Source organism: Neoarius graeffei, chromosome 28 (assembly GCF_027579695.1).
Source record: "Neoarius graeffei isolate fNeoGra1 chromosome 28, fNeoGra1.pri, whole genome shotgun sequence".
Lineage (NCBI taxonomy): Eukaryota > Metazoa > Chordata > Actinopteri > Siluriformes > Ariidae > Neoarius > Neoarius graeffei.
This window is the reverse complement of record NC_083596.1, coordinates 22,386,423-22,400,179: the sequence shown is the minus strand read 5'-3', so window position 1 is coordinate 22,400,179 and position 13,757 is coordinate 22,386,423. Positions and strand designations below refer to the sequence as shown.

At 41.3% G+C, this 13,757-nt stretch overlaps 1 protein-coding gene across 1 annotated transcript; it reads left to right on the top strand.

Annotated features, from left to right (window-relative positions):
* Positions 1–594: 594 nt before the first annotated feature.
* timm8b (translocase of inner mitochondrial membrane 8 homolog B (yeast)) lies at positions 595–10,700 on the top strand. The gene is made up of 2 exons (XM_060912424.1): positions 595–809; positions 9,013–10,700. Exons 1-2 carry the CDS (start codon positions 693–695, stop codon positions 9,178–9,180), a joined length of 285 nt encoding a protein of 94 aa, XP_060768407.1. The 5' UTR covers positions 595–692; the 3' UTR covers positions 9,181–10,700.
* Positions 10,701–13,757: the final 3,057 nt, after the last annotated feature.

Here is a 13,757-nt window from a genome sequence, read left to right as displayed (position 1 = left end):
ATTCCCACAAATGTTTTCATTCTGACGAAGCGAGCGAATAAACTGGCATGTGAACAACCCACACGTGTTCTCCTGTCCGTTTCTGAGCGATTGACTCGTCCTCGGGCCCGAAGAGAAGGCATCAGCATGAAGGAATCGGGGTCTCTTTCTGGGTGAACCCAACAATAACTCATACTTTAATTTGTCAACAACAACAAAAGCATGTGAACACAACACAACACAACACATAATCACATATGTCTATGTGATTATGGTCCTGCAATATCTAACCCTTTCCAATATGGCGGACATGTTTTCGCATTGCAGTATGATCGATTTTTTGTTTGTGTCCCTCATACCGGAAGTGTAGCCTAAATTATGTTTTTTTTTTCCTTTGCTACCATCTAGGGGACCTTAGAAGTATTTCTACATAGAGCTTCATGGAATAAAATAAACAAAAAATAAATAAAACAGAGGAAATGAGACGATATTGTGCAACTTATTTTTAAAATCTTTTCTTAATTTTATTAAAATGTTTAATTTACATTTTTCCTTTATTACTTTTCGCTGACCGACAGCTCGGTCGTGACGTCATATCCACCCGGCAGCGGAAGTCTTCGAGGCTGCGTGCTGTGCTGTCTGTGCTTTGCCCTTTGAGGTGGCTTTTGTTAACCAGCTTGCACTGTTTTATAAAATATCGCACAGTATAGCTGATGGCGGATTTCAGTAGTTTTGATATGCCGTCAACCGGTTCGTCAGACAACGCGGAGGCGGCGGAACTTCAGCGTCTGATCGCTGTGGAGCAACAGAGAGCCCAGTTTCAGGCTCAGGTTTGTTCATCACCATGAGGACGCGCTGCACTGCAGAGCCTCGGCACAGACACGTGGATGCCATTTTCATTAGGACACTCACATCAGGGCTGGGGAAGCTGGTTTCAGATACTATAACATGCTTACCAACTTTTCAGAATTCTCATGGGGGAGAAAAGTGCATGAACGACCTTTTCAGTCGGACGAGGCTATGATGCGCGGTTGAAATGATAAAAAACAGTGGATCCCAATTAATTGCAAACCATTTCAGATTTATACAATTAAAGAGTTTTTGAATTGCTGATATTGTTCTATCAGTTACTCTCGGTTATGGGATTCATGTATCAGGCATGAGAGAGCTCAGAGTGAAACATCTGGAATAATACTCTTGTCTTGAATTTTAATCTAATAACAATGAAAGGGAAGTCTTAAATCAGATTTTGAGCTGAAAAATCTCATGCCTGAATTAGGGGTGTCACGGTATGAAAATTTAACATGACGGTTATTGTGACCAAAATTATCGCGGTGTACGGTATTATCACGGTTATTTGAGTGGGCGTGTTACTTTGCGCATTTCAGCTAAAACATGCACGTTAACCACCTTGCACTTGCTGTACAGATGCTGATGGTGGTCTCGCAGATGATAGATGCATTTTAAAACTGCTAGCAGTGGCCGTCTTTCGACAATAAAGATTATCATCAAGGTCTAACATTATTGACAGTCGGAAATCATTGTTTCATCTTCCCTCGTCAAAAGTTACTTTGCGCATTTCAGCTAAAACATACACGTTAACCTACCTTGCACTTGCTGTACAGATGCTGATGATGGTCTCGCAGATGAGTCATTAGATTTGATGTATTGCTGCCTTTCGCTGACACCTTTTTTCTGCGCACTCTACATGCAGGAGCACCGTCATCAACAAGTTGTCCCTCCGAATTTTTGAAATATCCAAAATATTTCCACACTTCCGATTTTATCCGCTTGGAAGGCGGATAGATGTCTTCATCTTGATGACCACCACAGTCTCCTCCTTCCGCCATGCTTGAACTTCGGACAGTGAGTGAGTGAACTTGAGTGGCGTCAGCGGGAAAACTCGCACGAAAGTTCAAAGTCTCGCGAAAATGGAAGCTATCACGGTTTTGACACTCAGAAGGTTATGGTCACCGTCAAAATATTTTAGCGCGGTAACCGTGTACACCGGTAATCGTGACAGCCCTAGCCTGAATATTGTATACATGCACAGAAAATAACACAAGCGATGATTTAGAAGAATAATTTCTTAAAATAGTCACAAGTATTATTGAATTGCAGCAAATGTGTTTTCCTTCTGCAAGCTCATGTAAAAATACAGAGAACTATAATATCATCTCATCTCATTATCTCTAGCCGCTTTATCCTTCTACAGGGTCGCAGGCAAGCTGGAGCCTATCCCAGCTGACTACGGGCGAAAGGCGGGGTACACCCTGGACAAGTCGCCAGGTCATCACAGGGCTGACACATAGACACAGACAACCATTCACACTTACATTCACACCTACGCTCAATTTAGAGTCACCAGTTAACCTAACCTGCATGTCTTTGGACTGTGGGGGAAACCGGAGCACCCGGAGGAAACCCACGCAGACACGGGGAGAACATGCAAACTCCACACAGAAAGGCCCTCGCCAGCCCCGGGGCTCGAACCCAGGACCTTCTTGCTGTGAGGCGACAGCGCTAACCACTACACCACCGTGCCGCCCTACTATAATATCATATAGAAATTAAATTTTAATAAGATTTAACCAAAATAGTAACAACTCAATTAAATAAATACTGCACTGTCTTAGTACTACTAAAATGCATCTCTCTCACTAAACACTTTCCAACAGAATTTTTAAAAAGCGCTAGAAATCCTATCGGAATGCATCAAAGGAATTTGCTTGTTTGCAAACTGTGACTGAAAGTTTTCAAACAAAATTTAAAAATGGCACTATAAATACTACCATACTATCAAAATATACTCCACAAAGAAATTCACTCGCATGCAACATTTTAGTCCGACCAAAATACACTCACTAGTAATCTTTCAGTTCAAACTCTGTCAAAATCAATCACTTTCCAGATAATTCACTTGTAAACTTTCACTTAAAACTTTCAAACATAAATCCAAAATAGCACTAACACTACGTTCAGACTGCAACCTGAAACGACCCATATCCGATTTGTTGTGAAATCCGATTTTTTTGTTAGGCTGTTCACATTACCAATTATATGAGACTTGTATGCGATCTCCAATATGAACGGAAAACGACCCAAAAGTGTCCCGCATGCGCAAATTGTCATGCAATAAGCACATCTACGTAATACGTAAACAAAAGCGCACTCTTCAAGTTTGCAAGTAAAGCATGGAGATGAGGCGAGACCTGGTGATGTGGTTTTTGTGGCGGCGGCGGAACTCGCACAATAATCTGATTAATGTGGGCAGCAGACTAATGAGACCGAAGGTGTCAAATTACTGAAAATTTCCAGAATAATCTTATCTTGTAATACAGGATGGTTTAACATCCAGGTCCCTACCAAATCCACCATTCGCTCGATCAATTCTATAAAAGTCTATTTAAATTCTGAAAACTGTACAAATGTTGTTGTTTTCCACCAAAGAGGCGGGATTAGCCAACGCAGAATAGTGACGTTTGTCTCTTGTTGATGACGTGTAGGTCGCATGAATGCGACCTGTCCAGTCAGACTGCAGTCGCATGTGAAAATAACGGGTATGCATCGGAATTAGGACCACATATCCAAGCGGCCTGGGTCGCATGTGAAAAAATCGGATCTGTGTTGTTCAGATTGTCAATAACAAATCGGATACAGGTCGCATATGGGCAAAAAAATCGGATATGGGTCGTTTCAGGGTGCAGTCTGAACGTAGTCTAAGACACGACCACGCTATTCAAATACACTCACCAAACAAATTCTCTGTCATGCAAAATTTCACTCAACACTTCAGAAGTTGTACAGTTTGTTTCTGAAATGGTATGGAAGACTAGTTTAATTTCACACTCAAATGTCCATTATATTCTGATTTAAGGTATCTTTACCTTAAAATGTGTAACTGGCTGGTCGAACATTTGCTTATCCATGGAAATTCATTCTCCCATGCAACCTGGTATTTGCATTCATATTTTTGCCGTTTGGTATTGGGTTTAGTGGCCATGATGAATGACTGCTTGTAAAAAAATGTCGGACAGCCTGGGTGAATCCTACATTACGGAAGTGACTGTCGTTCTGTTCGTTGATTGGTTAAAAATCAGTTGACATCAGCAGTGTTTCTTATAAGATTCTGATTGGACATAATCAGGAGTATTTTTAATTTGGCGGTAGGGATTTCCCAAAACCGGGAGATTATCCAGTTTTTAACAAATACAATCGGGAGACGGAGGCTAAAATCGGGAGCCTCCCGCCGAAATTGGGAGGGTTGACAAGTATGCCATAATAATTAGGTGGGGGCAGGAAAAGAAAACAGCTTGATTGTGTCATAAATGTACCACTGAGAAGGGTTTGAAATAAACTTTTTAAAACTGTTTAAAACTTCTTTGTGACATTTGACCCGGGCTAATTTTGGTCAGTTGTTCTCCGTAAAAACAAAGTAAAATGATCAGAGAAAGTGTGACCACTTTCCTAGAAAGATTACTTTCTAAGTGTTGCAACTGATGAATCTTCTGAGATCACTAAAAAAAAAAGGTACCCTCTGGGTACATGTTACTACTGCTTATAAATAAAATTGTTTTCTGATACCATGTCCATACAGTAAATATATTATATATGCTATATTACACACACACTTTGGGGTGGTGTAGTGGTTAGTACTTTCACCTCATAGCAAGAAGGTCCTGGGTTCGAGCCTAGTGGCCGGCGAGGGCCTTTCTGTGCGGAGTTTGTATGTTCTCCCTGTGTCTGCGTGGGTTTCCTCTGGGTGCTCCGGTTTCCCCCACAGTCCAAAGACATGTAGGTTAGGCTAATTGGTGGCTCTAAATTGACCGTAGGTGTGAATGGTTGTTTGTGTCGACTTGTCCAGGGTGTACCCCGCCTCTCGTCCATAGTCAGCTGGGATAGGATCCAGCTTGCCTGCAACCCTGTAGGACAGGATAAGCGGCTACAGATAATGGATGAATGGATATATTTACTCTGAGGCAGTAGCCACAAAAATGAAGCATAATCCAAAAATGAACAATTTAAAAATCACAGAAGTAAAATACACCAAGTGTCTGTACTTTTATATTAATCTCCTCTTGCAGTTTTCGAAACCTCTGAACTGAGGCTCACACACATGCTGTCACCATGACCCAAACTCTTATTTCCTGGAAAAGGCCTGGCGCTAGAGCTCAGTGGTCTCAATACTCTTTTTGACAGCTTCCTGTAACAACTCGGAAGTGCGTCACATCTACATCGCACATGGGACCACTGGTTGAAGAAGGCGAGGAAAAGGGAACAACCTGGAATATATTTTAAAATAGGAACACACTTCCCTTCAGTAATCAACATAAACGTGTCTGAAAGCGAATTCTTTAGTCCATTTATTTCGAATGGTGAACCGTATTGTATACACTCACCGGCCATTTTAATCGGAACACGTGTATGCACATGTGCAGTGTGCGATTGTTACACGCTTGCATTCTTACAGCACGACGACAGTGGCTACAGTCTCTATATAAGGCAGTAGCCACAATGAAAAGGAGGTACCAGATCATTTAAAGTTTAAGAAAAAGATGCTGGCTAATTTAGTTAATTAAAACTAACCAATTAACTATTAATTAAAAACTGCGTCATCAGACGACAAGATCAAAGGGTGAGGAGGGTCTTCTGGTTGATTAATTAACCAATAATAACTATTGTAACTGAAACTCGCCTTTGTAAAAAAAATTTTATTGGTAAATCTGAAAAGGTGTCTAATTATGGACTGTCGATAATTAATTGTAGCCGTTGCTTGATTTGGAATTTTTGTCAAAGTCTCGTATTTATAAACTTGACTGTAAATCAGTAGTAAACAAGTGTTGCCAGGCAAAACAAACCTCGCCCGGTAGCACTTATGATGATGAATATGAAAGAAGATATCGTGAAAAAATGGTTTTGACTTTTTTGGTGACCTTGACCTTAATTTTGACCGTGTGTGAGAACATAGTTGGCGAATAAGCATGGTTCTGATTCTGACTCTCTGTTGCTCTCAGCCAATCAGAACACACTGTATTGCTTACTGCTCTCAGCCAATCAGAACATACCATACTGCGCGATTGTTACACTCTTACATTCTTACAGTACGATGACATAGTGGCTGCCGCCTCTACATGAGGCAGTAGTCACAAAAATCTTGACTGGATGACCCCCAAAATGTTGGAGGTTCTATTTGAGACCAATGCCCATCTATCCTGAAAGTTTCATGAAGATTGGTCCAGCCGTTTTCCCGTAACATTGTTTACAAAAAAAACCCCCAAAGAAATCCGACCGAAAATGATACCTCACCCCCCTGGTGGACTCCGTCCTGGGCGAGGTAACAATATAAACTACCACAGAAATATAATGCATCAGATGAGTAATATAAATAATGATTGGCTGAGCCGTTTCAAAGACAAACTCCAGCCAGATTTCTGTAGTTTCCTCCCCAATGTCCAATTTTTACAAACCCCGAAAATAAATGATACAGACAGTTGTGTTAATTAACAAATAAAATAAGCTTTGACACTTACATTATATGAAGATAAATTTTATCAATGATTTTGATGAACCAAAGGGTTGGCAACTTCGTTCGCATGCTTCTTCTATATCTGTTTACAATAAAGAAAAGAAACACAAAGTGATGGAGGATTTTGTGGACTTCCTCATCAGTGCTGGCGTACTCTGGGTACTAAAATACAGCTTCAAAACTAGACTTAAGTTAAGCCATTGTAGTGTGCATGATCCGAGCCTAATCATCAGTAGTGAACTGGCTGATCAGTGATTGAATGACCTGATTTTCACATCCTGATAATAATGAGACAGTTTCTAAGAATCAGAATCAAGATTATTGCCGAGTCTGTTCTCACGTACAAGGAATGTGCTTTGGTGATTGGTGCTTGAACAGTTAAAATTGAAGAATTTGGCGAAGACAAAAAGGAGCTATCTCTCTCATCTCATTATCTCTAGCCGCTTTATCCTGTTCTACAGGGTCGCAGGCAAGCTGGAGCCTATCCAAGCTGACTACGGGCGAAAGGCAGGGTACACCCTGGACAAGTCGCCAGGTCATCAAAAAGGAGCTATATACATAGAATAAAATTACTTTATATATCCCAATATATCTCAGGCTTTCGTCTAAACGGGGGAACAGGGGCGCTGCTCCCTCTTACTCTCGGCGTGCGCCCCCTTACCGACTCCGTGAAAACATCCCAGCAATACTACGTGACAATGTGTCTGATCATCAAATACGTTATAATTGCTCCAAAAATATTCCAATCATAGTAGATACACCGCCAGACGGTGCAAAAACAATCCGAATTGGCGTTTTCCAGACTGAGGCGCCATGTTGTTTAGTTGTTTACTTGTCGCGGCTGCTCTCGCAAGATTTGACATGGGTTACATACAAGGTCAGCTGACTTGTAGAGCGAGATTTCTCGAGACTGAATGACCTTTCACCCACCGGCGCGGGAGCTTTTGACAGAAGTAGTTCGCGAGTTGTTTTTGTTGACACTTGGGCATTTAAAGATGTCATCCCGCGGCACCAAACGGAAGAAAGCCAAAGACTGTCCGGGGCAGAAGAAGATTACTTCTTTCTTTTTCAATGTTGACAGACAATTTGTTACAATTTCCCTCTCAGATAGCCTCAGAATGTCCCATTGGAGCATTTTTCAAAGGCTTTGCACGGCGGGGGGGGGACAACCGGCACCATCCCCCCCCGCTTCGCTCCCTCGCCATGGTGAGCGCCCTCATGCTAAATTTTTCTAGAAAAAACCCTGTATCTGACTTTGTATCTAATAATTGAGATTAACTTGTAATTTTGAGAATGTTATTATAACACACAGTCTTAATTACCTATATGTTCTCTTTATTACGACATACTATGTGACTTCATTTTTGTGGCTGCTTCCTCATCGAGGCAAAGTGAGGCAGTAGCCACTATGTCATCGTGTTGTACGAATGTAAGAATGAGTGTAACAATAGCGCATACGCATAATCGCCAGAACGGCGAATTGTGATCTCGCGATACGAACAGTTGATCTCGCGTTATCAAAGGTACACAAGAACGAGTGGTGAAGCCACTATGCCATCGTGTTGTAAGAATGAGTGCAAAACTTTGTAACCAGTCAGCACTTATCCTGATCAAGTTCGATTACCTGTAAACTTCAGAATCAGAAACAAAATAAGAGAAACCTTCTTATAACTTCTTAGTATTGGAAGATAATTGGCAGATACAAAGATGAACCGCAAGGTGAATTTCGTTTGCCAAGGCTACTGATTTCGATATCAAGTAAGTGTTGTTTTGTTTTAAGAAAATTGACCTTTTGATTATCACAGCTTGGGTTTGGTCAAATGAAAGGTTTTATAAGATTTTTTTTTTTTTTTGCGCTTTTTGGCCGATATATTGCGAAGCCAATATCAAACTTCTGCTATTCGCTTTCATTTTTTATTTTTTATTTTTTTAGTCTTTACACTAGTGAAACAAAATGTGCTCATTAGTACTAAATAATGCTTCTAAGGCAATTCATGAATAAGTGCTTTCTTATTATTTTGAAAATGTAGTTCACAGCACTGTATTTTGAACAAAACACAGTAAACAAAATTGGGAACCAAAACACTACAAGCCCTGACGCTGCTCACAGCTTGATGATGCTTGCAAAAGATGATGCGAGTAGAATTAACATGTATACATGCTATATTTACTGGATGGACATGGTATCAGAATTTTTTACTTATAAGCGGTAGCCACATGGACCCATAGGGTACCTATCCCCCCCGCCAAGTGATGGAAACCGGCTTCCATAGAAGGCTCTGATTATCTGCAAACTTTGTGAAACACCAGCGTGGTGATGGCTGTGTGCTCACATCCAAGATAATTATTTTGCATCACAAAATTTCTGAGAATAGATCTGATGCCAATCAGCGCAGTATTGGCCCTGATATGATTGTAATGGATCAGTACACCTTATTATACGGTACTTTTATTTATTTATTTATTTATTTATTTGGAGTTGATGCTGAGACTGTGTGTGTTTCCAGGTGCACAACTTCACAGATGTGTGTTGGGACAAATGCATGGAGAAGCCGAGCTCAAAACTGGACTCGCGTACTGAGGCGTGCCTCGTGAGCTGTGTGGAACGCTTCATTGACACCACGCTGGCCATCACCAACCGCTTCACACAGATGGTGCAGAAGGGCACACACTGAACGTGCTGTGTTCAGTCGACCTCTCGATGACAAATTAGCAGCTTCTGCCTTGCTGGTGAATAAGAAGGAAAGGTCTACAGCCATAGTCTCAGACTGAATCCTAAATGACTCTTTATTCCCTATAGATGTGCACTACTGAGGGGATGAGAGAGTGACTTACCTGCAGTTTCGGCATGCTAGTGCATGTTGTTACTTTAGCACAATTTAATTTCTCTGCTTTAATGTACCCAGGGACAAGTCTAGAAATCCAGAGCCCCCTAAGAAAATCTTACATTGAACCCCTCTTCAGCAACGTTTAAAAAGTGCCATTTTAACCAACTAAAATTGATTTATTTCACAATAACAAAACTTGTCAAAATATACTAGTGTGCTTGCTGCACAAAGCAGCGCGAAGCATTGCCGTTAGCATGCTAGGCAAAGCATGTTAGAATGTTAATTGTTAGCATGATGGCTGTTAGCTTTTTAGCCTGTTAGCGCACTAGCTGTTAGCATGTTAGCTGTTTCTATGAGCATGTTAGCCAGTGTTTGCATGTTAGCTGTTCGCATAATAGCCTCCGCGCGTTAGAATACTTACAATTAACGTTATCCGTTAGCATGTTTACTGTTAACATGCTAGCTGTTAGCACAGTTGCCATTAGCATATTGACATACTAGCTGTTGCATGTTCATGTTAGCATTAGAATGTTAGCATGTTAACACGCTAGCTGTTAGCATGCTCCCTATTGCCATGTTCGCCGTTAGAATTTAAGCATGTTAGCATTTTAGCCTTAGCATGTAAGTATGATAGCTGTTTTGCTACAGCTCAGCAAGCACACTTTGCGTTTCCTCTGCGGAAATGCAGTCTGGTTTTTCACTAACACTGGTTAAGTTAACTAGCTAGCACAATACATGTGTTCTCTCGTCATCCTCTAGGAACCTGAAATCATTTTAGGGCATGATTAGTCCCAAGCTGATTAGATAGTTAGTTAATTTAGCACAGTGTTAACAAATGCGATCCCAATATTAATTGGACTCATCCATCTTGAAGCATTTAAAGAGTTTAGGGGGTTTTAATCAACAAGTCACAATGCTGCTGATCCTCTATGTAATATTCTGTACATTTAAATATGGAGTCATTTTGGATTTAGCCTCAGTGTTTGAGGTCGCAACACATCTCATATCTTCACTTGTACGTTGTATCTACAGGAGAATAACTAGGGACTATTCCCAGTGAACTCTGTGATTTAGAGTAAGAGTTTCATTTGTGATCCTCTCACCATATCATTATTTCCAAGCTGCTATTGTCCTTGCAGACCCTTGGACTTTTATTTGAACTCATGATCCGAGTATGGTTACGATGATCAGATATAAAAGTTAGCTCACTGATTGCCTGGATTAACTGTCAAGTCTGTGAATTTCAGGCTTATTTTTGAAGTTCAAGATGTTTCTGTATTTGTAACAGCTGTGGTGTGGGTCTCATAGGTTTCTCATTCTGACAAATGTCACAAGAAATCTACATCAATTAAATATTTGTAACTCTAGCTTTGTTTTTGATTTTTTTTTCATACATTTTAGCAGGTTAAACTCAGTCCAGATTTTGAGCTACGGCTGTAAGCTTGAAGAAACAGTGTATGTTTTTTTTTTTTTTTTTTCCCCCGCTGGCTGAAAGGCCCGAAGGGGGATTATGTTGTGGCGATGTACGTCCATCCAGGGAAGGGTGCTCACCTTCTGAAATCAAACCCTCACACAATTTTTGGAGGAATTTCACAAAACTTGGCAGGATTCTTTGTTATATGTCAGTTCTGCACATATTGTAATTTTGTTCAATTCGGTCGCATTTTACCAGAGTTACAACCCTTGATTTAACAAAATTATAATTTGAAAATTTCATGAGCATGTGTTTTCCATCTGAAATCAACTCCTCTCACAATTTGTGGAGGAATTTGACCAAACTTGGCAAAAGGCTTTGTTATATGACAGTTATACACATTGAAATTTCATTTAATTTGGGCAAATTTTACCAGAGTTATGCCCTTGATTATTAACAAACTTGTACTTGGGCAATTTCATCAAGGTGTGCTTGCTTTCTGAAATCAACTTCCGTCACAATTTTTATTCCCCACTGGCCGAAAAGTCTGAAGGGGGATTATGTCGTGGCGGTGTCCGTCCGTCCCAGGAAGGGTACTCACCTTCTGAAATCAACTCCTCTCACAATTTTTGGAGAAATTTTATGAAACTTGACAGGATTCTTTGTTATACATCGGTAATACTCATATTGCAATTTCATTTAATTCAGTCGAATTTTACCAGAGTTGTGGCATAGTTGCCAGCGGGGGATATTGTCCTCCCGGAGCACTCTTGTACAATTGCACAGTAAGCACGGTTGCCTCATAGCAGCAGGTTCTGGGTTCAAAACTGTTGGTTGACTAGGGCCTTTCTGTGTGGAGTTTGCGTGTTCTCCTTGTGCCTGTGTGGGTTTCCTCTGACAGCCCAGTGACCTGAGGATTAGGTCAACTGGCTACACTGTGTTAGCCCTGCAATAGCCTAGCGACCTGACCTGACCGCCTCTTGCCTGAAGTAAGCTTGGATTGGCTCCAGCTCAGCCATGACCTGCAATGGATAAGCGTTACAGAAAATGAATGTTCGAACATTTCCCCCAAATTGTGTTCTGTTGTTGCTTGACAAGAGTTTTTAGCGCCAACATTTTCATTGTCAAAATCTCTATTCCTGACATAGTTTGATATCCATCGATTCTTCCAGTGAGAACCAAAACTGATCAAAGATAGTCAATTTTTATTAGACCACATGGAATGTAATAGAAGTAAGAAAGCTGTCAGCTTTTCCTAGAATGTCTCAGCATAATCTGCCAGTAAGGAAGTGTACTTTTTTTTTGTGCCTTTTTTTTCTGGGTGGGTGGGGATATTTTGTTCTGATTTTCACCCTAATATAGTCTTATTCCCACCCACCACATAGGTCTCCTCTATTATACAACAGCTACCAACATGAGGGTAAAGACTAATGCATTCTTTCTCAGAGTTGGGTGAAGGCACCAGCTGCATCCATGATTGACTAGTGTTGCTGTGATTGACGGGAGAGAGAGAATGCCATCCTTCCCACCCAGACAGCATGACCAATTTTAGCTCCTTGGACTCCCAGCCATGGATTATGGTGACAGCATGAGGATTCAAATTCGCTATCTCTATATACAACAAAAATTACCTCACACTTGCTTCCATGAGTTATAGACAGCCTTTCAATTTCATAAAATCAGTGAAATTTGGTTCCCTCTGAAATTTGGTCATTGTGATGTATGTTTATTTCTGTAATATCTCAAAAAAAAAAACCCAGACCATTCTGTGGTTGGGAAGTTATTTAATTTATGGGGGTTCCCTGGCAGATAATGTTCATGATATTGCTCGCTTCATGCAGTCAAGCAGACAGAAAATGTCCGGTATGCACAGGTTTACCACCTTCTCTCAGGTTTTCCGTCATGTGGCATCCAGTGTTACATTACTGCCATCTACAGGTTTACATTGACCGTGCACTGACTTGCATCATTCTGTCCCTAAATGAACAGCTGATCACACCACGGTGCTCACTGACCGCTGATATTTATTAGTTTGGTCCTGCGTTTCCTTTCCTTTGCAACATAACGTCTTTTCTTCTCACTTTTCGTTACTGTAGTCGGTCTTTCACGTTTCGTTTGCACACTCACGTCCTCCTTTTTTCTCTCCTGTTTCAAATTTGTATCCCACAATGCCTTGTGAGAACGGGGAAAGCCCACCACGTGTTGTATGTCGTAGTATCTTGAATTGGGTCATGGTGAAGCAGGAAAAAAATAGCGGAGAATATAGGGCCACGTGGCCCTCATCTCATCTCATTATCTCTAGCCGCTTTATCCTGTTCTACAGGGGCGCAGGCAAGCTGGAGCCTATCCCAGCTGACTATGGGCGAAAGGCGGGGTACACCCTGGACAAGTCGCCAGGTCATCACAGGGCTGACACATAGACACAGACAACCATTCACACTCACATTCACACCTACGGTCAATTTAGAGTCACCAGTTAACCTAACCTGCATGTCTTTGGACTGTGGGGGAAACCGGAGCACCCGGAGGAAACCCACGGGGACACGGGGAGAACATGCAAACTCTGCACAGCAAGGCCCTCGCTGGCCACGGGGCTCGAACCCAGATCTTCTTGCTGTGAGGCGACAGCGCTAACCACTACACCACCGTGCTGCCACTGAAATTATTTTTAATATATTACTGGGTTTCATGTAATGTCACAGCCACCTCATTAGTTATTCAAAACTTTAGCTGGTGTTCTACCAAAGCTCAGTAGACAAAGCGTTTGTATGGGGAAGGTGCATTGCTCGCATGAAAAATGCCTTACACTTGCATTGTTTTAGGTTGTTTGAATTGATCAAACCATGAAACTGATAAAAGTTTCTTCAGGGTTCCCTGTGAACTAATAAAAAGGGTGAACGAACACAGGATTTCACAAAAAGACATCGAGAAAGGTGGCTTTTGAACCTCTCACTGAAATCGAAGGAAGCCAAGTCGAAGCATGCTCGAGTTTGCAGTGATCCCTTTGTGA

Bases quoted from the DNA above. Each gene is read 5' to 3' on its own strand.
- timm8b (XM_060912424.1), top strand. From the start codon at position 693: ATGGCGGATTTCAGTAGTTTTGATATGCCGTCAACCGGTTCGTCAGAC. The intron at 810-9,012 runs GTTTGTTCATCA...GTGTGTTTCCAG, and splicing joins GAGCCCAGTTTCAGGCTCAG to GTGCACAACTTCACAGATGT.